Source organism: Microtus oregoni, unplaced genomic scaffold, assembly GCF_018167655.1.
Source record: "Microtus oregoni isolate MIOR12 unplaced genomic scaffold, Mior012 000060F_007, whole genome shotgun sequence".
Taxonomy (NCBI): Eukaryota; Metazoa; Chordata; class Mammalia; order Rodentia; family Cricetidae; genus Microtus; species Microtus oregoni.
This window is the reverse complement of record NW_024543842.1, coordinates 277,760-305,730: the sequence shown is the minus strand read 5'-3', so window position 1 is coordinate 305,730 and position 27,971 is coordinate 277,760. Positions and strand designations below refer to the sequence as shown.

Genomic DNA, 27,971 nt, shown 5'->3' with positions numbered 1-27,971 from the left:
GCAGAAGGACAGACACATAGCAGATAGTTCACTCCCCAGTTTTATGGGGTAGCTATGGTAGAAGAGACAAGAGATTTCATGTGATGTTTGAGCTTGTGTGTGTGAAGTTTATTAAAGGACAAACAGGGCTAATTAAAAACACACGAGGAGCTGCCTAAAATAAAAAGAAACCTAAAAGCCCACCTATCTTTCCAGCTTAATGCGGACCCAAGAGTCAATGAGCATCTTGCTCTCCCTTCCTTGGAGTTTGGAACACTAAAGGAAGCATGCAGCATCCTGCCTCAGGAACTGAAATCGTTACAGGGCTGGGAGATGAGAATGTTCCATGTGCCTGCTTTGCTGGGTTTCCTGAACATTTCTAGGGAGGATGGATCTTTAAACCCACGCCAACTCCTGTGGTCTATTGTAGGAAACACACCCAAATGGGTAGGTTTGTTTGGGAGTCATGGCTTGTCCACAGTTTTCTTCTAGGTGGAGAAAGGAGGTATGAAAAATCACCTTTTATTAGCCAGAGATGTGCTGGAGAACAGCCAAGGTGCTGATAAGCTACTTAACATTAGGAAGGAAGTCGAGTTGGTAATAAATGCACCATTTTCTTTTAAACCATTTTCTTGTCCCTACTTAGAAGTACTCCTTTGGATATACAGTGCTAGATAGAGTGTGAGATTTTAGTAGGAAACCTACAGTGCTTTATTTCACCAAATGGGAATTATAACATGATAAAGTCTATTGTTTCAATCTTTAAAAGCATGAGAGTTGTCATTTTAGCTGCTGGGACATCTTGAGAAGTCTGCCTAATGACAGATATTACATGATGGCTTTTTCTATACATGGGTTTGAGGAAAAGCTCCTTCTATTCATTGTTTTGGAAAAATATGCCTTTGACTTCCGGAAGGCAATGTATCATATATATATATTTTTGTATCTTTTTAAAGAGTGAGTTAGGAACCGGACAGTTCATGGAGTGGACCAGCTCTCGTGCTTTTATAGGAGGAGACTAAAGCAAAATAGAAAACATTAAAGAAAGTTTCTCCTTGTAAGAATAATATTTAACAGGACTTTCATATCTGGTTTGCATGTGTGTGCATATATATATACACATATATATGTGTATTTATATATATATATATATGCACACACATGTGTACAGGATGACATTTCTGTTTGTGTGTTGTGGAACACACAGTTTGAAAAACACTGACTTATCAGACAACCAAGGTGACGTCCCTCTATCTGCCTAGCACACTGAAGCCAAGTCCTGCCTCATGAAAGGCAGAAGCCACATGAGGATGCCTGCCCCCTTTAGTTATCCGGAGCTACAGAGCCATTTCCTCCAAATAGCCAAAGAAGAGATGGAAAAGAACGTCATCGGGTGTTTACTCTTGTGTAATGGATGCTCTTGAATCTTGTATTTTGATTGAAGAGGAACATGTACTAAGCCCATAGATGACTCTGTGCCTCGCCTGAGGGACAGCTTTTATCATCCCTCATGGACCTCTGTCATTTACCTTCGTATTCGGTGATCTCTGCTTCCTCCTCATCTCTTTCCTCTTCCCTATACACCGAAACAGACACACGCTCCTCTTCTTCAGAGTAGGACCACTCCTCCTCTGTAGATAGGTTAAAAGATAAGACTTGATTTAAAACTCAGTGTGCTGGGACACGTCCAGTGGCCACGTGTTCACTACAGATGGATGAAGATTCTCCTATCTGCTCAGGACTTGGGACTTTCTAACTACAAGAGGGAAAGAGATGTAAGACAAGAGGAGGATGAAGCCCAAGACTGAGGGAGATGTGTAAATTATCCCCCAGAGTGTCCAAATTCCAAGTGATCTCCTTTTCAACACCTTATTCACTTCTTAAGAATGACCCAAGAATGAGGTAGATGCAAAAGATAGTTCCAGAAGACTATAGCAGCAGGCAGATGAATTTCAACACTCACACAAGATAAAAACAGATCGCAATGAAAACATTAACATCCTAAAGAAGACTCCACAGGCACATACCAACACGGCCTTCTTCCCCTCTGGTTATACCTTCATGTCGCATGACTTCCACTCTCTGAGGAACTGACACCGACAGTTTCTCTTCCACAGCAAGCCTCTTCTCTTCCAAGACAGTTTTCTTAGAGACTTCAGCTTTAAGGAAGCATCAGTGTTGGAGCTTAAGAACCAAGAATTGTACAAATTCCCTTTCTCCCTAGAGTTTGGGGACGCCTTGCAGTACGTCACATTCATGAGCAAAGTGGACAAAGAAATTACACACCCCAAGAACATGCCCACGAAAGTCTCTCAGAAACAAGACCAAGAAGGGCAGCACAGAAACAGACTTGACGGACAGAGCAAGAACCCAAGCACGCACGAGAGAAGAGGTCTCTAGAAGACTGACGTCAATCCTACCTCGGGGAGGAGCTTTCTTAGGGATGGGAGCTGGGACAATCTCCTCGGGGACCGGTTTCTTAGGTGGAGCTGGCACTTTAGAAACATTACGTACATTTAGAGCTCTGACACTCTCCCACGGAAGCCCAGCACACAGCACACCCACCCACGCCGTGCCATCTTTGCCTGGAAGCATGACCCTGTAAAAGACAGCTTTTGTACAAAGGCCTGATGATACCTTTTGGTGGGGGAGCTTCTTCTTTTCGAGAAACAGGTCTTTTTTCTTCAGGAACTTTCTTCTTTGGTATTTCTGGCACTTGAAGAAGAATTTTTTTTTTTTTTTAAATCTTATAAAGGCAAATGCACATGGAACAGGCAGGCCGGTGGATGAAGGCATGCAATTAAAGAAGTTTGGGGGAAAGTTACGGTTATTTCATGGAGATGGGGTACCTGCTGGTGGTGGGGATTCCTCTCTCTGAGTAATGATGGTTATTTTTTCTTCAGTGACAACTTTCTTCTGCACTTCGGGAACTTGAAAAGACATTTGTAGAACTGGGTTTATATTTTTCAAAGCAGCGAATTCATTATTTTGAAAGAGACTAGACAGGTAGACAGAAGCTTGTCCCATTGTCACTGGCCATAAAACAACCACTTGGATGCTATGGAACAATGGTTTTTACCCTGTCAATTGTATTTTAATAAAACACTGATTGGCCAGTAACCAGGCACGAAGTATGGGGGTGGGGGGAGACAACTAGGCAGGAAGTAGAGGCAGGGCGACAAGAACAGGAGAATTCTGGGAAGAGGAAAGCTTGGTCTGCAGTCATGACCCAGCTACAGAAGAAGATGTAACCTAGTTACATGCTGAATAAGGTTCCGAGCCACATGGCTAGCATAGACAAGAATAATGGGCTAATATAAGTTATGAGAGTTAATAAGAAGCCTGAGCTAATGGGCCAATCAGTTTATAACTAATGTAATGTTTATAACTCTGTGTGACTTCTTCGGGACTTAATGATTGTGGGAACCGGGCAGGACAGAAACCCCGACAACACTTGGAATACAGCAAACTCAATTAGCAGATAAACACAAACTGCTTTGCACTCGAGATGTAAACGTGGGCTTGTTTACTAGGAAAGTCACCCTACCTTTAGCTGGAGGGGCCTCCTTCTTCTTCGCCACAGGAACCTTCTCTTCAGGAGCAGGTTTCTTTGGAGCCTCTGGGACTTAAAGTTTTAAATAGCCAGTCAGTACAGGCATGTTTCCTGTCCATGAATGGATACAGACACCCCCCAAAATGACACACAGCACATTGATATTACAGACTGCACTGGTACAATGAAGAAAGATCCCATTTCAAAGTCACAATATAGTAGTGGCTATGTGCAATATTTTAGAAGCATTTAAATGACTAAATTGTGTTATGTAACGGAAATGTATACAGAATTCATTCTTACATTTAGTATGGTGTGTGTACATGTGTGTATAGATGTGTATGTATGTGTTTTGGGAGGGTAGCAATAACCTTGGGGTGTTATTTTTCAGGTGCAATACACTTGCTTTTTTTTCTTTAGACAGGGTCCCCTACTGGCCCGGATTTTGCCAAGTAGGCTAGAGACTCAGTGACCAGTGAGTCCCAGGGAATGCCAATTGTCTCTACTCTCCTTCTCCCCAATTCTGTGATTACATGACTGCTCCACCATGGCTTTTGTTTTTAAATTTAAATATAGGTGAGTTCTGAGTACCGAACAGTCAAGGCCAGTTTTAACTGACTTGGCTTCCTCTTTACTCCCCTTGGTGTGATCTGATGAACACAAACCCGTCAGGGATTATACCAATAAGGCAGAGTGTGAGTAGACCAGATAGAAAAGATCTCTTCATACTTTGTTTTGAAGAGGGGATAAATTGTAGCACTTTATGACCTTTGAACTACAGCTACAATGCTGTGGAATATGGTTGTTCATGTAACTTTTTACGCTGACAGCATTCTGAGTTTCTATTTCTGGTTACTAAAGGATAATCAAGACACGATCACTCTGTGGAACAGGTCTTTCAGTAGGACATTGTGCCAATGGCTTTGGGGACCTCTATGTCACAAAATGTTGTAAATGCGTAGGTGTTTTTCTGTAAGAAATTCTGTCACTTAGAATGTACTCCCAAGTGTTTGCAGTAAGTTTAATTAATTTCAATTCATACAGGGAAAATAAATGTCAAAGATCTGTCCTATTGAAGACTTGCCATCACGGACTTTGGGTTCATCTGTGTCTAGGTGACACTCACTTCTGCCAACCCCCTCCAGTTGCCTCTGCCTCTCCACAGACTCCTCACAACAGACAATAACCATGTCTTAACGAAGAAGTCACATGCAAGAGTGAACAAGAGATGCTCTGTTCAATAAACATGTCCATAGAGGATTTTTCGCAATCCTCCTTAAGGATGACATTAAAAATTTAAGGTAGCAATTTGACATAGTTACTTCTTTTAATAACACATGCCTTAGGAATGTTCAGAATCATAAATAATATATAACAAGAATGAGGAACATGTCAAAGAGACAAGAGTCAAGGACAACACGGCACAGATGAAGCCTGTGCAGAGCCGAGCTGGCCCCTGTGGCGATGGCTGTCTCCACTGGTGGTTCTGCATACCTTGGGGAGGAGCAGCTGGCTCTTTCTTCTTGGGAATAGGAACTGGCTTCTTCTCCTCTGGCACAGGTTTCTTGGGAGCCTCAGGAACTTTAAAGATAACATTGTTGAAATGGTGTCGAATGTTACAGTCTCCTTCTGAGACATTCAAGATTATAGTCAAGCATAAAGCCTCATTAAGAGCTTAAGAATTAAAAAGTAATTTAGTATGTTCTACTTGGGGAAGCATGGAATGTTTAGTACATCAATACCAGGTAGACATCACACATATGACACAGGGCAGACAAATGCCCGGTTAGGATGGTCTGGCATCTGGAACAGTTACTAACACGTGTGAAGACAAAGTAACCAAACAATAGATAAGGAGTTAAGCATATGAAAGATTGTCTACTGATAACATTCTGGTTAATATACAGGTCACACACACACACAAGATCCAAGAAGATAGAACCCAAGAAATGTTCTTCTACCTTTGGCTGCTGGAGGTTCCACCTTCTTAGGGACGGGAACAGGGACCACTTCTTCTGCAACTTGTTTTTTAGGTGGTTCCGGGACTTGAAGAGAAATGTACTATGTTTGAGAAACTGCTCATCTTGACAAGATGTGCATTCTTATAAGATAGGAGTCAAGAGTAGATATTCCCCCTTTAAGCCAGTTGGATGCAAGAAACTATAGGTTAGGAACTGAAAAAGACAGGCAGTGGTGGTGGCGCACGCCTTTAATCCCAGCACTTGAGAGGCAGAGGCAGGCGGATCTCTGAGTTCGAGGCCAGCCTGGTCTACAAGAGTTAGTTCCAGGACAGACTCCAAAGCTACAGAAAAACCCTGTCTCAAAAAAACCAAACCAAATAAATAAGTAAATAAAATAAAGATAAAATATGTGTAGATAGCTGAATGGCTAAGTAGAAAAGGGAAACCTATTTGTCACTTTGAGGGGCAGGAGTTTCTACTTTCTCAGAAATAGATGGAAGAACTCTACATTTAAAGTCAGTGCATGAGAACAACTGTCTCAGGTGATAGTAAATATTGTTATATCTTAAATTTAGCTCAGGAAAGAGAATGGGACCTTGGCGTAGAGTCTAGAGTGTTTCCCTCCTCCATCCCTTTACCCTTCTATCTCTTCCTTCCTCCTTTCCTTCTTCTATAAAGTGTCTTCCTACGTAGCCCTAGCTGAGTGCTGGGATTTCGATACCTTGCCCCCTGGTAACTGTATTTTTGGATTTCAGTGGTGGAGTCAATACTGACACACCAGCTACTGTTGTAACTGATACTCTCACACAGAAAGTAGTAATTGCAGAAAAAAGGAAACTGTGTGTTTTGAATATAAAGGGATTTCTAATATAACTTAATTAAATCGCAAGTTTACAAAACTTAGTTTCAATACTTCTGGTATGTTAAGCTCCTAATGGAGAGAATCATTCACATTTGAAAGAAGGCTTCGGGGAGCTGGTGTGAGGGGTTTCATTACGCCTTATGTCCAAATACAAATGTCACTATATTTTAAGTGTCCAGAGACAGGGGAAGGATCCCCAAGCATGTCATGCCTGGTCTTTCCACTCCTCTCTCCAGTGACTTCTCTGTTCACAAAGACCCTAGGCATGTTAACTGTGTGACTAATTCTGATACTTCATATCAGCGTAGCTAGATATGGACTGTGGATTTTTCTCAAGAACATCTTAAACTTAGGATGAATTACTGATACCTTTGGGCGGTGGTTCAATCTTTTTGGAAACTGCAACGTGAATTTTCTCCTCAGTGAGAGTTTTCTTTTGCACCTCGGGGACTTTTGAAAAAAAAAAAGTACACATCTTTAATTACTGATAGATCACGTTGTGGATGGCAATTGTAATTTACTAAGAATACCAAGAAATACAAAAAAGTTAAAGCTAAAAGACATGAAAGGAAAAAGACGACAGGGAGACACAAGGAGACAGACACATCCACAGCATCCCACGTTAGGCAAGACGGGGACAAAAAGGCTATTTAAAACTCTGCCTCAAGCTCTCAAGTTCCAAATCGCCAGATACCTGTGACGGACACCTCCTCCTCTGTGTGAGAAGCAAAGAACATCTTCTCTTCCGAGATAACCATCTTCTTTGTGTGCACCGCCGGCACTTTAAAAAGAGCATCGCTGTGTTAGCAACTGTTCTAGGACAGGACATCAGATGAGACACACAGATGGCACATGACACGAACATGTGATTCAGTGGGTTAGTATGATAGATTAAGAACACATTCAGCTTCAAGAAGAAAATAAATCAGGTTTTGATCTGTCTGGACAAACAACGCATGCAGTCTTGCATCAAGTACGATTATGCGAGAATCTAATAGACACAACTTCTTCACACACAATGCACTACTTTCCCAAACCTATTAGGATCAATTCATATCGATTAGAGGATGGGAAATATTATATGCAATGCAATACACTGCATGATAAAGTTAGAAGATTAATCATCAAACACAAAACCTTCCTTAAATTAAAAAAATTAATTTCTAAGCAAGACTAAAAGCAATAATAAAGTTATTGAATTATACATAGGTATAACCCAACATAAAATGTGTGCTGTTTAAAACATGTAGTTTTCATGGTGCTTTTGAATTTTTTAACAATGTATGTTCAGATATCCATATGTGCAGATTACAATAACTGGAGCTTACAGTTTAAATAAAGATGAATACCTTTTACTTCAATTATTTCTTCCTGCACCGGAGTCCGGGAAGGTTTTTGTGGAACGATCTTCTTGGAAACTTCAGGTACTTTAAAAATACGTACAGATATATTTGTATTGTGAGGAATATTTCTTAGCCCCAAAGTTTGAAAATAACTCTGTTTGGGTAGCTATATAAATAATGCATGAGCATATACCAGAGAGCCGATGACTTATGTACATGTGACTAGAACATTCTTTAAATGGTATCTATACCTTTGGTGACTTGAACTTTTTCTTCTTCCATTCTTCGGGAAGTCTTTTCAATTTTTTCAACTACTGGCTTCTTTACAACTGCAAATATTTTAAAGAAATTGCAGTACTTTTAGAATTTACTAAATTCTGAATATTTATTAAAATTCTCTGTCTAGTTCTTTACATACACATATATGCATGCATATATGTATACTAATATACGTAATATTTTTAAAGACAGGCAGGTTTGGTGTTCTCAACTTTAAGCAAAAGTTCCTGGGATTGTTTATATTTATTTTAAATTTACTATAACACCCTTTTATCTTAATAATTTTATTATTTCAAGTAGATATAAATTCTGAAGAGAAAATTCATAGATATAATAAAGCTTAGAGAAGAAGTTGTGCCTATTAGATTTAACTATTGATTCAGGCATCCTTGCCAAACAAATCATGATAATGTCAGGCATATTTTATTTTATTTAATGATTCTAATTGCATACCTTTGGGAGGTGGTGCTTTCTTTTCAGGCATTTTGGCTGGGATTTTCTTCTCATGTAATTCTTTAATAAAAACACAAGACACGCCGAGATGCTTAAATCAGTCAATTCTACTAGCTGCGCTTGTTGCAAATATTAAAATGTTAAGAATAATTTATCATCCCGTAAGGAATCTGTCGTATGGGGGAGCTTATGACTAATACAACTCTCAGGCAGAATTTCAAAACAGAATTAGGTGGTGATGAAATGAACTTTGAGCTTGTGAGTCAGAAAACAGCAACTGAGAGGCAGCCCTAGTCCTAGGATTAAATGGTTCCATTGAAAGCAACATGGGAGCTTAATATCAAGGGAAGATAAAGATTATTCTACAGAACAAGTAATGCAAGATCCATAACCTTAGAGAAGCCAAAACGATCATTTTCTCCTTCATGTCCATTGTAAGTCAGGTAATAGCATTGAAAGTACAAGGGAACCGAGTGAAAATGAGGAACAGAGAAGAGGGGCCACCCAGCGCCTGCGTACGTACCTTCATGAACTTCCTTCTGAACTTGAATCACTTCTCTCTCCTGGTAAGTCTCTTCCCACTCCTCCTCGCCTTCATCATAGCCCTCTTCCCTCTCGTAGTACTCTTGCCCTTCTTCAAAGTCTTCCTCCCACTCCTCGTGGACTTCCCTTTTAGCGCCCACCTTGATCTCCTCATAGTCTTCATCTGGCTCTTCATAATAGGGCTCCTCGTAGGGCTCCGTGTAGGGTTCCACTTCGAGCTCCTCGTAGGGCTCGTCCCAAGGCTCGATGAGCACTGTCTTCTCGTAGACGGCCTGCTCTCTCTCGTACACAGCCTCTTTTTCTCTGTGAATCTCTTTCTTTCGAGTGATTGTTGTTATTTTCACTTCCTCGGCCTTAGAGGACACATCGATAATTTCGGAAGCTGAAAGATGAGAAGAAATAGGGGTAGGGGAGAACAAGAAAGGGAAATCGGATTAATTACATCCTTCAAAAAGCTTTGTTCAAGGGAAGGCCACAGTCATTCCGCATTGAGCACATGGATGCTGTAGCATCAGACTGATAATCTCTTATGGCTTGATGTGTATGGATTCTGTTTTATTAACTAGGCAACATGACAATACTAAGACACTCTTCACTCTTGATATAGGGATTTTCTTCTAGTGCCCAAAGTATGGATTCAATAGATAGTTTCAAATTGCTATGCCTTAGCCGGGTGGCGGTGGTGCACGCCTTTAATCCCAGCACTCGGGAGGCAGAGGCAGGCGGATCTCTGTGAGTTCGAGGCCAGCCTGGTCTACAAGAGCTAGTTCCAGGACAGGAACCAAAAAGCTGCGGAGAAACCCTGTCTCGAAAAATCAAAAAAAAAAAAAATTTCTATGCTTTCTTTTGCTCTATGTGAACTCCAGTTTGGAGAGATTCTCCTGAAGCACTTAAGACTCGATAACATTAATAGCGTTATGGAGTCTAGAGTAAATGTTTCTGCAACTTAATCTTAGTTTTTCACTTTTGATGATGACTCACTAATCAGTTGAATAATGACGCACAAAAAATAATGTAGTCAAAGCAGTTCCCAGTTTTTATATGACAAATTTCAAAATGTTTTTGAGATCAGTATTATTGTCAAATCCTTAATATTTGTGTGGATTACAAAGTAAAACTCAGAAAGAGCTCTTTCCTTGCTGTCTCTCACTGCTGCCCCGCCTCGTGCCCCCATCCAGGGGCTGCAGAGGTGTGGGAAACAGCCATTGCTTCCAGGACTCTGCACAGTGGCAGAGGGGACTGGACACTTTTACAACAACTTGGAAGCCTCATATTTAAAGGTGATCAAGAGGACACACGCACAATTCAGAAGTAAACAAAATGCTGACTGAGTCCACTTTACTTGCCTTTTGCTGGAAACATGGGAGTAGGAGGGAGGGGCTTCTTGGCAACTTCTGGCACTTCGAAAAACACAGAGTACATATTAATGGTTAGACTACAGATTGCTTAATATTTACTAATTTAGAGCATTATCAAGGTCTTTTGCATAATGAATTATTACTAACGCAGCATCATAAAACCCCACTATTACTAAACCAGGCGAATAAGCATTGCTATGTCAGATCAGAATAACAAGATGCTTGGAGGCTGGGCTTTCATTTCAGGTTAGGCTGGTTTTAAAAAATTCAAATGTAGTAAAAAAACAAAACATCAAAGAAATGTGTAGTGTGTCCAGCACTTAAAACCCGTGCTTTTGCTCTGTTCTGTTATAAAATCCACCAAACATGCGTGCTTTCAAGACAGCCATCATGCCAGGTGGTGGTGGCGCACGCCTTTAATCCCAGCGCTTGAAGGCAGAGGTAGGTGGATCTCTGTGGGTTCGAGGCCAACCTGGTTTATAGAGCTAGTTCCAGGACAGGCTCCAAAACTACAGAGAAACCCTGTCTTGAAAGACCAAAGCAAACCAAACAAAATCCAAAATGACCATGGGGAAAGCTGTGTCGAGTGGAGGATGGGGCCTGCGCTTCGGTGCGGCTCTGGGCAGGAGGCTGCTGTGCTTCCTCCATCAAGAGGGTTAGAACAACTCTTTTACATCATCTAAAGGTCTTCCATCAGCCTCCCAAGATGTCTTCTAAAGATGTTTGCTTTCTTCAAACAATAAGATAAGGAAAACCAGCAAAGGGTCCTGAGCTGGGCTGCAGCCGCATCATAGCACACGAATCTTGAATCCCTGGTGGGAGCTGGGAGGACTTGGTCACCAACAGCAGTGGGACTGGGGGCAGGGGGGAGGTCTCCTTCAAAGCATCAACTATAGACAGCAAGCATTCTCTGCGTTTGTTGGCTGCCAGAGGCAGACAAGGACACAAGAAGGATGAGAGAGACGGAGGGGGATGTACCACCTAGTGACCCCAACTCTTGCCTTTGGGTTTCCTGCACTCTTAAGTGCTTATCTGCAATGAAGACCTTAGGAGCACTTTCTGGTTAGTTTTTTTTTTAATTTGATTTTTAAACTTTATTATAATACCTGGTGGTGGTGCTTCCTCTTTGGGTTTTGAAACAACTTTTTTGGTGTCTTTCTTCACAGCCTTTTTGGTCACTGAAAAAAAAAAAGAAGTCAGATATAAATAATGTAAATGTTTTGAGGACATTTCAATTCTGTTTTTCATATGCTAATGAGAACAAGATAAGATAAACTTAATTGTGAGATACTTGCTTTAGAAAAATCTTGTATTAGAAAGCAAAAAGAAGAAGAAGAAAGAGGAGAAGAAGAAGAAAAAGAAGAAGAAAAAGAAGAAGAAAGAGGAGAAGAAGAAGAAGAAAAAGGAGAAGAAGAAGAAGAAGAAAATTTTGCAGGGAGGGTAGATAAGTCCTCTGAGCGTATGATGGGTAAGAGGCGGCTTTAGCAGAAGATGAGGGACACAGAAAGTGTCCCTCTCCCTGTGTTTCACTTGGGTGTGGAGACCACACTTGTCAGGAGAACAAAAGCAGAGCAGAATTGAAGCACACGCCATGTTATATGTGAAGGTGTACTGGTGCTGCAGGCTGGAGGGAGACTCTGGTCATGGCTCCTAGGCATATTTCCCACCATGCTGGAAGCTTGTAAGCCCGGAGTACACCCTTTGTGTTTTAGAATCTGGTTGAAATTCTCAGGTTTTGCAGTGAATACCAACAGTCATGCTGACATTTTCATTGAGAGGACAGATCATTTCTGAACAGAAATTACTGCTTCTGACCACAGGAGCATCATGAATCTAGTTTATGGTTTTTGATTTCTCCTCTCTGGGCTCTGCAAGTCGATGATATATGTTCGAGTAAGCTCATATAAATTACAAACACGCTTCTCTCTTCTGTCGAAAGTACATTAGTCACAAAATTGGATAAACATATTGAATTTCTTTGAAACTGGCTGAAAAAACAGTTGAAGCATTTACTATCAGTGGCAGCGGGCAGACATTAGGAAACTTAAAAGTTATACCCATGAAGCTATTGCCGTTACAGTTATAAGACTATCAGGAAACCTGATTTTGACCAGTGGATTTTTTTATAGCTCTGCTGAGAGAATCAATTCTCCTAGTAAGTTTGAATAAATAACTCCAGGAAGTCGCAGGCAAACTGTTGTCTGGGCTGTACAGCTTCCGGGTGCAAAGAGTTCCCAACCGCTTCCTAAACATTTAGCATTCGAGATGGTCAGCTCCTTGCCCCTTTTAAGAGCTCTTCTGCTTTGTTTGGCTTTTGAGACAGGGTTTTAGTATGTAACCCCATCTGGCTTGTCGCATGGGCCTTTTGCTTGTAGTAATTTTCCTGTCTCTGTCTGCGGAGCCGGGATCACATGTATCTACCAGTCTGCTGCCCACTTCTGATCTCTTTATTAGTAACCACGCCCCTTAGTTAACAAACAAACACACCCCACAAAAGACCCAACAGAGCAAGTTAAAGATATTCTGAACAAACAGTGACTTACAAAAAGTAATTAAAAGTATAAATGAAAAGAAAACAAACCACAATTTTCAGTTTGCTTCTCAACGAATGTGCTGTGTTTCTATAAGCAGCCCAACAACTAGTTTTATTATTGTCATATTAGCTGTCAAGCATAGTGGTCAGGGGCATGTGAAATAAACTTATTTTTATCCAACACCCAAGTTATTCCCTTGCAATATTTTAAACTAAGCATAGTGCTTGAGTTAATCTGGTAATTTTCAGCATTTCAAACCATGTAGCAGGAGTATCATTTTGAAGTCAGTTCAGCGTCTTGACCACAAGAGGGAGCATTAACTATATGAAGTCACATTTTCTCAGACTATGGAATTCTAAGTTTTATCACTTCAGTTAGTTTTCATATATTACCTTCAATACGCTTTCCTGGTGGCTTTTTCTCTTCGGGTAAAGGCAGCAGAAGAGGGATGGAAGGAGCAACTGCAGGAGGTATTTCTGGAAAAAAAAATACATAGCAGCACCATGTTGCATGTATTTTGTTTATCAATCCAGGGGCTTAATTAGAACAAGCAACATCAATATCTATCTGGAGTAGTAACTGCATGTTTGCTCTGGTTTCTAACTGGACATTGAAGACAGGGATGTGGAACCTTGCTGCTCTATGCCCGGATGCTAGGGGTAGAGTCTTACCTTCAGGTGGAACGGCTCTGATAGGCATGGTTGGGATCGGAACTCTGGAATCGGGAATATCTGGAAGTAACCGACAGTGATAAGCACTGGGGAGCTGACAACACATGCTCACCGTCTGGGCACCTCCAGCAGCACCGCCACCGTGCTACTCATCACGGTTCTATCCTTCCCTGCACACAGTTCGGAGCTTATGAAAACTCGCCGAATCCTGTCCTGGTTCTATTGTGCTCCTACCAGCCACCTTACCATCTCTGTTTTGCCAGATTCATAAAGTGTAACAACATTGCATTTTGCTGGAAATTATCTTACTGAGTAACATTTACTGAAAAGAAGAATGGCAACTTTGTGTATTTTTATTGGGCTTCCCTATTTATAAATCCACACCAACACTGAACTTAGTGTCAGCAACAATTAAAAAAGAAGAAAAGAAAAAAAAACTTACCAGGAGGCTTCATCTCAAGTTTTATTTCTGCAAAGGAAAAAGAGAGCGTTTTTGTATATAGAACTGTTTGGGTAGCGTGTTTGCCTCCAGGACTGTGGCGCATTTACGAGGCCCGTCCTCACCTTTGGTTGTTAAGTACAGCTCTGCGGTGCTCCTGGCTTCACCTCTTGGCTCCAGGCGAGCAATTACCGAGTACACGCCTGGGGAGAATAATAATCCGACATCAGTCTCCTGATACACTTCTTCAGTTAAATACAATGTGCTTATTTATGCCCTTTTAATTTTCTTTTTGTTTTAAAGTACATTCCATAGAACTATAGAATGTAAGCATTCTTTTTTTTTTTTTTCCGAGACAGGGTTTCTCTGTAGCTTTGGAGCCTTTCCTGGAACTAGCTCTTGTAGACCAGGCTAGCCTCGAACTCCCAGAGACCCGCCTGTCTCTGCCTCCGGAGTGCTGGGATTAAAGGCGTGCGCCACCACCACCCCGCTAGAATGTAAGCATTGTTAAGGAAATATCAAAAACAGGTGACAGGGAGGATTGCACTTTAGATCCACTGGGGAAGTGTCCGCATGATTACCTTCGTCGTCTGGGGTCACGTTGTGGATGGTCATGTAATGGCAGCGGCCATCATTTCTAAAGTTGTATTTCTGGCTCTCAGTCAGCTCCGTCGGCCCTTTGTACCAGGTCACGATGGCGTCGTCGAAGGACACTTCACACTCAAACGTAGCCGACTGATGCTCGCTCACCACAATGTTCTGTATGCGCTTGGTGAACTGAATTGGTTCAGCTGTTTACATCGAAGGGATTCAAAGTGAGACTGACTGGGCAGGCAAGGATCTCTGTGACTGTGATTTCTTTACTTCAAAGTTCTTGGGGGTTGAGATGGGGTTTCATTTTGTGGCCCAAGCTGGTGTGCTCCTGCTTTGGGCTTCCAAATGCCGGAATTATAGGGTATTTATGTGTGCCACAAACGCAGTGAAATTAGCTCATTTATTTATTTATTGCTTATTTGTTTGTTTATCTATCTATTGATGTGGTACTAATTTTGTACCTGGGGTCTTCTATCTATCTATCTATCTATCTATCTATCTATCTATCTATCATCTATCTACCTATTTATCCTCTATCTATCCATCTATCTACTACCTATCTATCGTCTATCATCTATTTATCTATCTATCATCTATCTATCTATCTACCTATCTATCTATCTATCATCTATCTATCTACCTATCTATCCTCTATCTATCCATCTATCTACTACCTATCTATCGTCTATCTATCATCTATTTATCTATCATCTATCATCTATCTATCTATCTATCTATCTATCTATCTATCTATCTATCTATCTATCTATCTACTTATGCAGTACTATTTTTGAACCTGAGGCCTCCCAAAAAAGCACTATACCATCCCAAGGACTTCATTTTTTTTTTTTTTATTTTTGAGACAAAGTCTAGTTCAGATTCCGAGACTGACCTCCACTGTGCCATTTTCTTGTCCCATGCTCCCGAGGTGTGTGTGAGCATGTCTGGGTGATGGGTGTGTATGATGAGCATGCTTGGCTTCTAGTTTTATTCACTTATAAAATAATAGAAAACCCAAGTACATGAACAGAATAATAGTGACACATTTTTTGTGTAGTAATCAACCTGTTCCCATTCCTCAGGGCATTCCTATGGGACTGATAGTGGAGAGCATAAAGAACTCCCCAAGAGTCCTTAAAATATTCCTATGGAGGAGATGCCAGAGGGAGATTTGAACCCAAAGTCAAACGAAATTTCAAAACTGTTGAGGAAATACAACAGTTCCTGACAGAGAACAGATCGGCCATCCAACAGTCAACTCCCCTGCGAAGCCTTTCCCTACCTCAGGAAAATCATTTTTTGTTATTTAGAATCTACAATTTTCTCTTTTATAGAGATTTCCCTGGGGAAGCATTTTAAATTCAACAGGAAACTTGCAATTCTGAATTGCAGAGGGCTCTCCAGAGTTGAGAAACATGCTTTCGGCCACGGACAGGTAAAAAGAAAGGCACCAACCCACCCGGGACAGCGGGGTGCTTTTAAGAGCATGACTGGGGTGCGTAGCCTTTCCCTAAAATGTGTCTGGAACTCTTGGACTTCATGCATAGCAGAACAATGTACATCTTGCAGAAAGTGACATTCCAGGGGCTTCATCATTGACAAGTGTATTTAAGGTGTTTACTTATTTAAACTTTAGTCTAATGTGAAGCTATTTAACTTTTCTTTTATCTTTAATATTCATTAAAAAATAATTCAGAAACCTGAAATGCCTCTGGAAATAAGACTGATATAATTTTGCTTTAACAATTAAAATGGCACCAAATAATGAGACACAGTACAAAATTTCCTTGGAGAGTTCAAGGTGAGTTGCCTAAAATTTAACTATTAAGACTTTAAGCATTATTGCTCTTTAAGTCAGAGAGTCTGAAATCGGGAGTAGAACTCTTAAATGAAATTGGTATTTTTTATAAAACAACCATTCCTTATCACATACATTGTTAATTTTATCTATAAAATTTTATAACCAAAAAGTCAAAATAAGTCCCACAAAGTAGCAGTTCCTAAGCACAGTGTTTTAGATTTATATCTACAATATCTACAACTTTTGTCTTTTCCAATATTTTTTTTCTAGGTTCCATAGTGGTAGATATGAGAATTATAAAATTTAACTTTTAAGAAGAAACAACCATTAAAAAAAAAATCAAATGTCAGTCTAGATTATGATTTTTATCTACAAGAAATGCATGGTTGAATGTTTTCCTTTTGAACTGCATGGGTTTTGACACAGGGACAAGTGTGTGGCTATGGATGTGGGAGAATGAGGACAGGAACCCTTTGAGAGTTCACTGAGGGAGCAACTGCGGGACCGGCACAGCCTCTGTGGGTGCTCTGTGCCCAGGTGTTTACTCACCTTCAATCTTGAGCTCTGCTGAAGTCTCAAGGTCCTTGTGCTTGCAAGTGTACTGACCCTGGTCCTCCGCACGGACATCGGCAATGGTCAGTTTGTGGACTTTGTGCTCCACTTCCGTTTTTACTCTGCCTTGGGGCTTAAGGAGTTTGCCATTTTTGAACCACTCAGATTTCACATTGGGCACTGAAAACTGACACGTCATGGTACAAGTCTGGCCTTCTTTCAAAGTCACATCCTGAAGATGGCGCTCCCAAGCAGGCTCTGCGGCAAGACAGGAACACATGGGGTTCAACATCAGCATCTTAAACAGAGGTGCCCAACATCAGTATCTTAAGCAGATGTGCCCAACATCAGCATCTTATGCAGATGTGCCCAACATCAGTATCTTATGCAGATGTGCCCACCAGCAATCTCACAAGGCTATGAAATGGCTTCTCACTCACCAATCACAGTCAGCTTGGCACTGGCGATATGGGGGCCGCAAACCAGCCTGTAATTGCCCTGGTCTTTAGGGTGACAGTTTTTGACTCTGAGAGTATGCCGGTCACCATCGATTCTTATTTCGTATTTGTCACTGGGCTCCAGTTTTTCAGTCCCTTTGTACCAGGACAGCTTGATTTCAGGATAATTAATCTTAATGTCAATTTCAAAGATGGCATCATTGTCTTTCAGAACTGTCTGGTTTTCAATATCCTTGATCAAGGTGACAGGCTAGAAGAATTAACATGTGTTAGCCATCCTCCCCTTTTAATTCCCGGTAATGATGCTGCACATTTTATTATTAGCATGGTTCATTTTACCTCTGTCTGCATCAGCCTTTGCTGAATAAACGATACAAGTTCCTCAAATTCTTTTTCATCTCTTTCTGGCTTCTCTAGCTCCTCAATTGCCTGAGGGGGAAATGATACATTAGGGACAAAAATTTCAATCAGCAGGCACATGACTCTGATTTATATTCCTTAAACCTTTAAAGATTTTGTGGGATGTTGGTGGTTTTTAAAGATTTATTTGTATTTATGTGTACTGGTAATTTTTTAAAAGACCTCCTTTTCTTTTCTGCATAAGTGCGTTCTGACTGTGTGTACTATGTGTACCATGTCATGTAAGTATGGTAGTAAGTCAGAAAAGGGCATCAGATTCCCTGCAGCCAGAGTTGGAGACAGTTGTGAGCTGCCATGTGGGTGCTGGGAACTGAGCCTGGGTCCCCTGGAAGAGCAGCCAGTGTTCTTAACCACTGAGCCATCTCTCCAGCCCTCTGACTTCCGGTCCTGATAGTTTTAGGTGACGGTAAGGTTGATAGCTGGGATATTGTTTCCTAGGAACGCCGTGTTCTGGGAATTCAAGGCATTCTGCTAGTACAAAAGATGTCTGGTGTCTGGGGTCTCCACTACGCAGCTGCAGCAAGGGACACACACCAGTCTGTGGGTCTCCTCCTCCTGACTCTGCTTCAGCAGCTCGAAGGCTTGAAGGAGGCCCCGGAAGTCAGTGATCCCGTACATGCGTGCGTATTTCTCATATTCTTTAGGATCCACATTTTTGAGAAGCTCCATGATGTCAATTTCCTCTTCTTCCCCAGAGCCTTTCTTTAGGGCTGGAGTCCTAAAAAATAAGTTAAGATCAATCACATGTCTTCCACTAAGTTTGAACTGTCTGTCATGACTCAAAGATGCTCGGTCTCGGTATTTTGCCTCACTACACAACAGTTGGATGCTCTCTATTAAGAAATGCTAATTTTACCATGCTGACCAAAACAACAAAAAAGTCAGTTTGGTGATGGAATGGATTAAGACTGGACTGTTGTTATACAGGGTTGAAATCTGATTGGTGGGTCGAAGAAGGGAAGGATATGGAAACATGCCCATCAGCCTTGTAGTCGGGAGCCCAATTAATGGTAGTTATATGAAGTATCAACTGAAAGCTTCATTTTAATATCATATCCTATGAAAAAGAATCGTGGAAAGGAAAGATATATGATAATTTGATAATTATGCTAAAACACAAATTATATTGAAATTATTGTTGGTTATGGAAATATTTAAAATAATTGGTCAGGAAACTATAGCATAAAAAACTCATAAAATAAAGCCTTTTTTAGATTCGGACACAGAGTATTTGGCTATTTCCTTTTGTTTAAAAGCTTTTGGATGTATCTCGTTCTTTGTTTCTGAGCATCATTCAGAAACACATCCCAACAGACCACGAAATTCCACTTTTAACTCACTCCTGAGCCACGGCAGGTTCTGTATACTCTAAGTCCTGCAGTAGCTGGCCCGAGCCTCCTGAGGACCCACTGTGAGGAGGAAATCCTCTTCACAGTTCTCAGTGGACTTACTTTTTCAGCATCGCGCGAAGATCGCCTTCGATCTTCTCCTGCTTCTTCCTTTCGTCCACCTGGAGGTTGACATTGCTCTCAATCTCACCGTGTTTGTTAAAGGCAACACAGCGGTACAACCCAGAGTCGGTTTTCGTGGTATCACGAATCTCCAGCTTTGATTCGTCGCCCTTTTGGTGGATAAAAATGCGACCGCCTTGGTTCAGTTGTCTCCACTTCCCTTTCGTCCACTTAACATTCGGGATCGGGTCACCTCCAACTTTTGCGATAAATGTGGCCGTGGTTTCTAAGGGACGATGAAAACAAAATTATCCAAAAATCAGCCTTGCCCTGCCGGTGCTTTGGAAATGAAATCGGCAGTAGACGACAGACAAGGCCGTGCGCTTACTTTCCACCACTCGGATACTCTGAGGCTCTGATACGAAAAAGAGCTTTCCATCCACGGCTGCCTTCTTAGCCGCTGGGGCCGCAGCTGGTTTTTCTGAAACGCATGTTTCCACATTTTGTTAGTACAAGTACGTGAAAATTGCAATAAATATTCTGGGGTATAAAGCAAAGTTTAAGAGTGTCATAAATATGCACTCCAAGGCCCACTAGCTGTGACAAAGCGGCCTGTCTCCTTGACCCTCGTTCCAGTGAGAGCTATAGTAGGCTGAACGACTGTGGATGGCCAGCATCCACCCTGGCTTTTATAGACCTGACTTTATTGTATACATCCCCCCAGGCTATGACATCCAGCTATTTCTCATTGCATCAGCATGGCATCTTTTATAGACCTGACTTTATTGTATACATCCCCCCAGGCTATGACATCCAGCTATTTCTCATTGCATCAGCATGGCATCTTTTTTGGGACTACACTGAATATATCCTTGTGACTCTGCTGTGAGAAGCCCAAGAAACTGGCCAGTGAACTCTGGGTAACTGGAAATACTTTGTATCGACACGATCTCCAGAGACTGGATACTTTCACCAGAAGAGGGCCACAGCCGACAAAGGACAGATAGCTGATGTGTGCAACTCATCTAACTCCACTTTCATATAACTTATCTCTAGCCAACCTCGGTATCTGTACCTTTAATGGTCACTTTGCACTTGGAAGTGTCACTTCCGGCCACGTTGGAAGCCTTGCACACGTAATCTCCTGAATCTGCTTTAACAGTCTCCTTGAGTTCCAGCACAGCCATCCCACTAGCGAAGCTGAAGCTGCATCTGTCCGAAGGCTTGATCTCCCTGCCGGCTTTCACCCACTGGATCCGAATGGGCTCTGATCCCTGCACGTGGCAGCTGAGCTGCACAAAGTCTCCTTCGGTGGCTGTTACCGGAGTGAGGTGTTGGTCGAACACAGGCGGCTTCTTAGGCTCTGGAATTGAAAAGGCATTTTCAAGAGGAGACCGGAAAACAGAGTGACGGATGCACTATGATGCACAAAAGAAACAGAGGGCAAATGGCTTCCTTCCCACAGGTGACAGGGGACACTGCGGTGGGGGGAACTAGAAGACAGCTTATTCCTCTTTGAGCAGTTATTTTTTTAACCTTTTTGGGTTAAAAAAGTAAAGATTTAAAAACTGCCAAACTGCCCATAGACCACCGCAGCATCCGTGTCCCAGTTATGCTCCACAAAGACTACGCTGGCACTGCCTTCAGTGTGTGCGGTGCGGCACGGTTTTGATTCTTTTAAAGGTACAGACAGCAGAATTTTTGCCAAACTCCAAAACCTGTAGGCTTATGAGGGAATTCTGCTCATGTACAGCAGCAATGATTACTGGCTCGTGCAGAAGGAAGCCACCATTGGAGTCATGGGTGTGCTGAGATCTTAACAAGATTTTCTCTGATGTTCACTTTTAGGTTTTAAGTGCAGCTAAGGTTACTCTAAGCTCAAAGAAACAAAGAGTGGAAGCTCAGGGCTTAACTGAAAACAAAGATAAGAATGTGAGTTACATGACGAAATGGACACGTGTGCCGTGATGTCACGACGAAATGGATGTGTGCCGTGATGTCATGACGAAATGGACACGTGTGCCGTGATGTCACGACGAAATGGATGTGTGTGCCGTGATGTCATGACAAAATGGATGTGTGTGCCGTGATGTCATGACGAAATGGATGTGTGTGCCGTGATGTCATGACGAAATGGATGTGTGTGCCGTGATGTCATGACGAAATGGACATGTGTGATGTGATGTCATGACGAAATGGACACGTGTGCCGTGATGTCATGAGGAAATGGACGTGTGTGGTGTGATTTTTCTAACATAGCTCTAGTGGTTCAGTGCTTCTGAGACCTAGATAAAATAAGGCTACATTCATGATTACAACTTCTGGTATTACTACTTCAATAAGCCTCTACGGAAAAATAATTTCCGAATGCTGTAGCAAGTATCTACTGAATGGCATCATGAGAATAAACCACTTTTCATTTCAGCACAGGTACTGAAACTAGATTCATTTCAGTTCTGTAAGATAAATGATAAACTTTGGATTTGCAGCCAAGACACCTGAGTACTATTAGCCTAGTCACACGAGCAGCCTACTAATGTCTTGGCTCGGATGTGCATTCGGAGGTGGCCAGCCGCCTCCCCTGTAGCAACCATTCCATGCTTGTGCTGGTCTATAGACTTGCTGTCTGGTTGAAGCCATTACAGTTAGGAAATCTAACAAGAAATGTCTGAAATAATGGAGACGTCTTCCTTTCCTAAAATAATAGCCTTGTGTTTACCTTTTATAATATATAATATTCTACCCAAACATTGGCTTTTTGAGCATATCTTACCATTTTGTCTGGTGTTATGGTTTAATTTTAGAGTAGAAGGTAAGAGTAGTATATACTAAACAGTGATTCTCTACAGACAAAGGGAAATGTTTCTGATTATAGCTGGGAGTAAGCAAAGTCAATGTAACAGTCTGTGAAAGTTTTCAAAAACTTTTCAAATGCTTTTCATCAAAACCCCTGTCCCTTGTGCACACATGTTATGGCTTTGAGTTCTAGCTACTTCAGCAAGGTTGGGAACACGACTTAGAAATATGACATTGGAGTCCATTTATTAAGTAAACTCTACCTGGGGTCATATAATAAAATTATGGATCATTTGTTTTGAGCAAACACATATGGAATGGTGACAACCCATCCAACAATGCACGTTTTGTTGGCGGCTCTCCACTGAGCTCAGATCCCAGACGATACATGTATGGAGGTGTGTGAAGAAAAACATCAAGGCCAGGGCTGGAAGGACAACTCACCTTTGATGACAATGGAAGATGTGCACAGAGCAGAGCCTGCATCGTTTGTTGCCTTGCAGGTGTATAAGCCTGCGTCGGCCATGCTTGCTCTCTTGACTTGTAGCAACAGTGCATTGTTCTTGAACGTGATCTCACAGTTGGAAGTCGGATGGATCTCTACATTATTTTTGTACCAAGCAACAGTTATAGGCTGGGAACCTGCCACGCGCCCTTCCAGTTTGAATGAATTCCCTTCCGTCTCTTCCACTGTCTCAGAGAGTTTTTTAGTGAAACTTGGCGGGATTAGGCGCTCTGTAAGAAATTAACAAGAGACATGAAAGGAGTCCAGAGGTAAGTTATTACCGTGAGGCTGTCAAGGGAGGGGAGCCCTGTATTTAGCTAAACATCAGGGAAAATTAGTCAAATCCAGCATAACAATTCATGCTCCTGAGTACAGCTAGTTCTCAGCCATTTTCTGACAGGATGGCTGGTTCACAGGCAATGACAGGACCAGACATTTGTAAGAAGAAAGACCCAGTCTTAGGGTTGAAGAGAACTTATCAACTTTTAGAAAATACGGATTAAATGATATCAGTTTTTCTTACTGCAGACCTACCCCCTTAAACATTTTCATGTTGCTTTCAGCTGCTTCCCAAGAATCTACCACAATAAGCCCAGTGCAGCTAACGGTGGTCAGTTATGCTCACAAGTGACGGCGCTCTGCTGGAGCCCACGCTAAAACAACTCTACCTTTGATGTTAAGCTGGGCTGTGCAGGAGTCCTTTCCCACTTCGTTCACAGCATGGCAGGTGTACTGTCCAGAGTCGCCTTTGTCCACTTTGACGATGGTCAGGTGTGCGCTGTTTTCCAGATAACTGATCTGGTAGTTCCCACCACTTCGAATCTCTCTGTTGTCCTTGGCCCAGCTGACTTTGATGGGCGGTGTTCCTGTCACATGGCACTCCAAGTCTGCGCTCTCTCCTACCACAGCATCCACGGGGGTCAGAGGAATATCGAAGAAGGGTGGATTCTTCCCCTCTAAGGAGACATTACAAGGAGAAGGTTTCACTCCGGGTTCTAGACTTAGGCCACGCCCATTGAAGAAACAACAATGTTTCCTTTCAAATTTTGTATCGAATTACAAACATTTCAGTTACAGAAACATAGGTCCCGGAACCCACGAACCTGTGAGAATGAGTTTGGCACCAGATGAAGCAGAGCCCACGGGATTTGTGGCAGTGCAAGAGTACTGGCCTGCAAGACTCCTGTCTGTTTTAAAGATGTTCAGAGTGGCGATGTTGTCTAAAAAGGATGTTTGCACATTTGGGCTGTCTTTCAGTGGTTTGCCGTCTTTGAACCAAGACACGGAGATGGGCTCTGATCCATTTATGGCGCATTCAAAAACCACTGGCAACCCCACGGTTTCCTGCACATCTCTCAGTTGCCGAGAAAATGACGGCGGAAGCTTTTGCTCTGCAGGAACAGGATTAAAGCAATGAACACAGCTCCTTATCTTAAATTTAGTTATAGGCATCCCGCAAACGTACAGGAATCTGTCTAGAGATTCAAGGGAGTGTTGAGGGCTCTCAAATTAACTTGGAGATGGAAAAGGACATGTGAGTTTTTAGAGAACTTTGTATAGTAGAAGACATGGAACAAAACAAAGTAACAAAACCTGTACACCAACAAGATGCTGATCAACCAGAGATCTAACTCTGTCACCCAGCAGAACCTCCTGCTTATTAAACTGTCTCCTAGGAAGCTGAATGAGACAGGCATGGAGTGAATTTAAAAATATGAACCGCTTATATTCCTTTAAGATTTAAAGAGATAAATGGTAGCATGATCTATTTGTCAACATTTTACTGACTCCATACAAAGAATGTAGAAAAAGTGTAGCCAGGTGTGGCAGTACACACACCTATAATCTCAGAACTCAGGAGGCAAAGGTAGGAGGGTGATCCATGGGTTCAAGATCAACCCATCCAACTTGGTCTGCTTAACGAGTTTCATCCAGTAGGAGACATATAGTAAGATCTTCAGAAAAACAATCACCCAAGGAAATGCAAACTGGAATTACTTAAGCCCCAAAGCAGCATCTCTATTTCCCCCGAAAGAAGGCCCTTGTTGAGCATTTTAAGCGTTTTAAAAGAAACACATATCCATCTGCTCTGAAAACATCATTGTCACCTTGAACAGTCAGGAAAGTTGATGAAGATACATCTCCCACGCTGTTCTCAGCCCTGCAGATATATTCTCCGCTGTCGCTGCCGTCAACCTGGGTGAAAACCAGCGTAGCCACGTTGTTTTTGAAATGCATTTTGCAGGTGGCAGTGGGCCTCAGCTTTGTGTCGCCTTTATACCAGGAGACCCCGATTTCAGGCGTCCCGCCAAGCTGGCATTGCAAAGAGGCAGAATCGCCGACTGTCACCTTCACAGGCTCCAACTGCCTGACAAAATAGGGTGGTTCTGCAGCAAAAGACATAAACATCCATGAAGGACAGGTCAGGACCACTGGCTGGGTGTGAGGCTCTGAGTGCAATAACCACGAACCTAGTATCAGGATCTGGGCAGAGCAGGAATCCTTGCCGGAAGCGTTTTCAATGTAGCAGTTGTATTGGCCCGCATCGTCCACAGTGCTGCTCAGAATCTCTAGGATGGCGGACTTTTCGGTGGTGGTGATATTACACCGTTGGGAAGGAGTGACATTTATACCATTTTTCTTCCACGTCACAGAGATGGGAGGAGTCCCAGAGAAGGTCCCTTCGAGGATCAGGGGCTTGCCTTTCTCTATACTGTAATCATTGAGTCTCTTCACAAATATGGCTGGAGCTGGTGTGAACAAATTGATAAAACAAAATCAAATACACACAAACACATACAAAGGCACAGCGCATCTGACTGCTATGTGCCATTTAATTGTTTAAACAGAACAGCAAGCACACCTTTTACGAAGAGATGTGTTGTACAGGAAGCCCTGCCAGCCTCGTTACTAACTATACAAGTGTACTCTCCACTTTGGGATGTGTCCACGTCAAACAACTCCAGTTCCGCCACTGAGTCCTGCAGAGACACATTGCACCTGGCCCCAGGCACAAGCTCGCTGCTCCCTTTGAACCAGCTCACACTGAAGGGAGGTGTTCCTTTCACAATGCTTGTGAAGGTGACATTACTGCCGGTTAAGACATCCACGGGGTCAGGTTTCTGAACAAAGGATGGTGGCTCTATAAAAAAAGAAAAAAAAATACAAATTGGTAAATGGTTAGTATCTGCGACCTTCAACGGCTAAGTCCTCTGTGCAACACGGTTGCCTATGGCTGTGTTTTGAACATTGCTGTGATTTGAACTGACCTCTCACTGCCAGAGGGGCACTACATTCATCAGAGCCGGCCACATTGGTCGCTATGCACGTGTAGTCGCCAGCGTCGGATTCTTCCAGCATGTTCACAGTGAGGGCACATGTGTTGTCTGTCAGTGTGGTCTGGTATTTCCGGCCACTGCTGATCTCGTTCCCATCATGGAACCACACGACGGAGATCGGGGGTGACCCGTAGACTTTGCACTCCATCACAACGGAGGAACCGGACAGACCGTTCGTCTCCTTCAGTTTTCTTGTGAACGAAGGAGGGATAACTCGATCTGGATAGGAGAAAAAGCAAACACAGCAAGGAGTGTCAGTTATTAAAGGACCCAAAGAGAGAATTGTTCTTTTGATGGAATATGGCTCGATCTATCTGGCCCTTTGGAAAGATTCTCTAGGTATTCGCCATGGGGTTACACAACATAAAGCCTGGAGAATGTGTGAACTAACTTCCTAGGGATTCTTCCCAAAAGAAAGGAATGTAACTTTGAGTATGGTTTTCTTCTATTTGTGCATGTCTGCTGCCTCTGACCCTGCTGCACCTGAGGATGTGAAGACTCGTGCTATACTGGGAAGGATGGAGCTTCTCTCTTTAGGACAGTTGGGGTCTTCACTGCTATCAAGGCGAATGAATAGGCCAACCAACCTGAAACTTGAATCGAGACCGTGCAGCTGTCTTTGCCCACAGGATTTTGCACCTCAAAGCTGTATATCCCACTGTCACCAGGTGCCACGTTGATGATTTTCAGGCCTGATACTTTGTTGAAGAAGCTTATCTTGTATTTGCTGTCACTCGTGAGTTCCTTTCCATCCTTCAGCCACTTGGTACTGAGTTCAGGCGTTCCAGACACTGTACACTCCAAGGTACAGGTGTCTCCTGCAGTGACCTTAACGGATTCTGGCTTTTCCACGATTGCTGCAGGCTCTGAAATAGTTGAATATCACAGCATAATTTAAAGTAAATGATGTGGGAGTGTCATATATCAATCTGTTGATTTCATTGGTTAAGCAATAAAGAAACTGCTTGGCCCTGATAGGTTAAAACATAGGTGGGAGGAGTAAACAGAATAGAATGCTGGGAGGAAGAGGAAGTGAGCTCAGAGAGACGTCATGCTCCCCTCTCCCGGGCAGATGGGAGAGCTCTGCTCTCTGAGGCAGACGCACATGATGAAGCAAGCCGCCAGGATGGACGTAGGCTAGAATCTTCCCGGTAAGCGCACCTTGGGGTGCTACATAGAATATTAAAAATGGGCTAGTCCAGGTGCGAGAGTTAGCCGAGAAGAGGCTAGATATAATGGGCCAAGCAGTATTTAAAAGAATACAGTTTGTGTGTTGTTATTTCGGGTAAAGCTAGCCAGTGGCCAGGGTGCTAGGGACGCAGCCCCGCCGCTCCTATTACAACAAGTAAAATAGAATTAAAAAATAACTAAGGGAACCACAGACCTGCATGCAGGCCCTGTGTTCATGAGGACACCCTATGGACTCACCGAGAACAGACAGCGTGGCGTGGCACTCCTGCATGCCCGCATCGTTTCTGATCTGGCAGGTGTATTTCCCAGAATTGGCTGGTTCTGCTCTGGAAAACTGTAGGGTTGCAATGTTTTCGGAATAAGAAATCCACACGTTGTCGCTTTCTCTAACTATTTCCCCTTTGTCCTTGAACCATGCCACTGAAATGGGCTCAGCGCCTTCAACTGTTGCCTGCAGCTGGACTTCTTTGCCAACGATGGTGGAAATGTCACTGAGCTTCTTCACAAACCGTGGTGCCGCTGAGGAGAAACAAACAGGAAGACGGGCTTTAACATCTACGGGACTGGAAGCGTTTCCCTCAACACTCCCGTGATAACGTAGCATTTCATTTTGTAAAAAAGAAGCAATGGGACTGAGAACCCCTTAAAACAGTGATTCTCAACCTTCTAAGTGCTGGGACCCTTTAACAGTTCATGTTGTGGTGACCCTCCAACCACAAAATTATTTTTGTTGCTACTTTATAACTGTAATTTTTCTAAAGTTATGAATCAGAATGTGAATATTTGTGTTTTCTGATGGTTTTAGGTAACCCCTGTGAAAGGGTCCTTTGACCCCCCCATCCCCAAAGGGGTCATGACCCACAGGTTGAGAATCACTGCCATAGAGTCTG

At 42.5% G+C, this 27,971-nt stretch overlaps 1 protein-coding gene across 1 annotated transcript in view; it reads right to left on the bottom strand.

Annotated features, from left to right (window-relative positions):
- LOC121439150 (titin-like) overlaps nucleotides 1-27,971 on the bottom strand; it is a 173,443-nt gene that overhangs the window by 120,102 nt on the left and 25,370 nt on the right. Inside the window, exons 44-75 of the mRNA XM_041639653.1 lie at nucleotides 27,319-27,600; nucleotides 26,478-26,756; nucleotides 25,822-26,109; nucleotides 25,416-25,694; nucleotides 25,024-25,302; nucleotides 24,661-24,939; nucleotides 23,656-23,943; nucleotides 23,221-23,508; nucleotides 22,492-22,782; nucleotides 20,327-20,614; nucleotides 19,640-19,732; nucleotides 19,252-19,537; nucleotides 18,335-18,518; nucleotides 17,720-17,809; nucleotides 17,363-17,630; nucleotides 16,920-17,180; nucleotides 14,557-14,766; nucleotides 14,101-14,178; nucleotides 13,979-14,005; nucleotides 13,537-13,596; nucleotides 13,258-13,341; nucleotides 11,438-11,509; nucleotides 10,320-10,373; nucleotides 8,954-9,355; nucleotides 8,431-8,490; nucleotides 7,950-8,027; nucleotides 7,705-7,782; nucleotides 7,050-7,136; nucleotides 6,725-6,805; nucleotides 5,494-5,577; nucleotides 5,027-5,113; nucleotides 3,527-3,604 (exon numbers count right to left, since the gene is read on the bottom strand). Coding sequence (XP_041495587.1) covers nucleotides 3,527-3,604; nucleotides 5,027-5,113; nucleotides 5,494-5,577; nucleotides 6,725-6,805; nucleotides 7,050-7,136; nucleotides 7,705-7,782; nucleotides 7,950-8,027; nucleotides 8,431-8,490; nucleotides 8,954-9,355; nucleotides 10,320-10,373; nucleotides 11,438-11,509; nucleotides 13,258-13,341; nucleotides 13,537-13,596; nucleotides 13,979-14,005; nucleotides 14,101-14,178; nucleotides 14,557-14,766; nucleotides 16,920-17,180; nucleotides 17,363-17,630; nucleotides 17,720-17,809; nucleotides 18,335-18,518; nucleotides 19,252-19,537; nucleotides 19,640-19,732; nucleotides 20,327-20,614; nucleotides 22,492-22,782; nucleotides 23,221-23,508; nucleotides 23,656-23,943; nucleotides 24,661-24,939; nucleotides 25,024-25,302; nucleotides 25,416-25,694; nucleotides 25,822-26,109; nucleotides 26,478-26,756; nucleotides 27,319-27,600 — 5,643 coding nt within the window. The remainder of the gene's footprint in view (nucleotides 1-3,526; nucleotides 3,605-5,026; nucleotides 5,114-5,493; nucleotides 5,578-6,724; nucleotides 6,806-7,049; nucleotides 7,137-7,704; nucleotides 7,783-7,949; nucleotides 8,028-8,430; nucleotides 8,491-8,953; nucleotides 9,356-10,319; nucleotides 10,374-11,437; nucleotides 11,510-13,257; nucleotides 13,342-13,536; nucleotides 13,597-13,978; nucleotides 14,006-14,100; nucleotides 14,179-14,556; nucleotides 14,767-16,919; nucleotides 17,181-17,362; nucleotides 17,631-17,719; nucleotides 17,810-18,334; nucleotides 18,519-19,251; nucleotides 19,538-19,639; nucleotides 19,733-20,326; nucleotides 20,615-22,491; nucleotides 22,783-23,220; nucleotides 23,509-23,655; nucleotides 23,944-24,660; nucleotides 24,940-25,023; nucleotides 25,303-25,415; nucleotides 25,695-25,821; nucleotides 26,110-26,477; nucleotides 26,757-27,318; nucleotides 27,601-27,971) is intronic.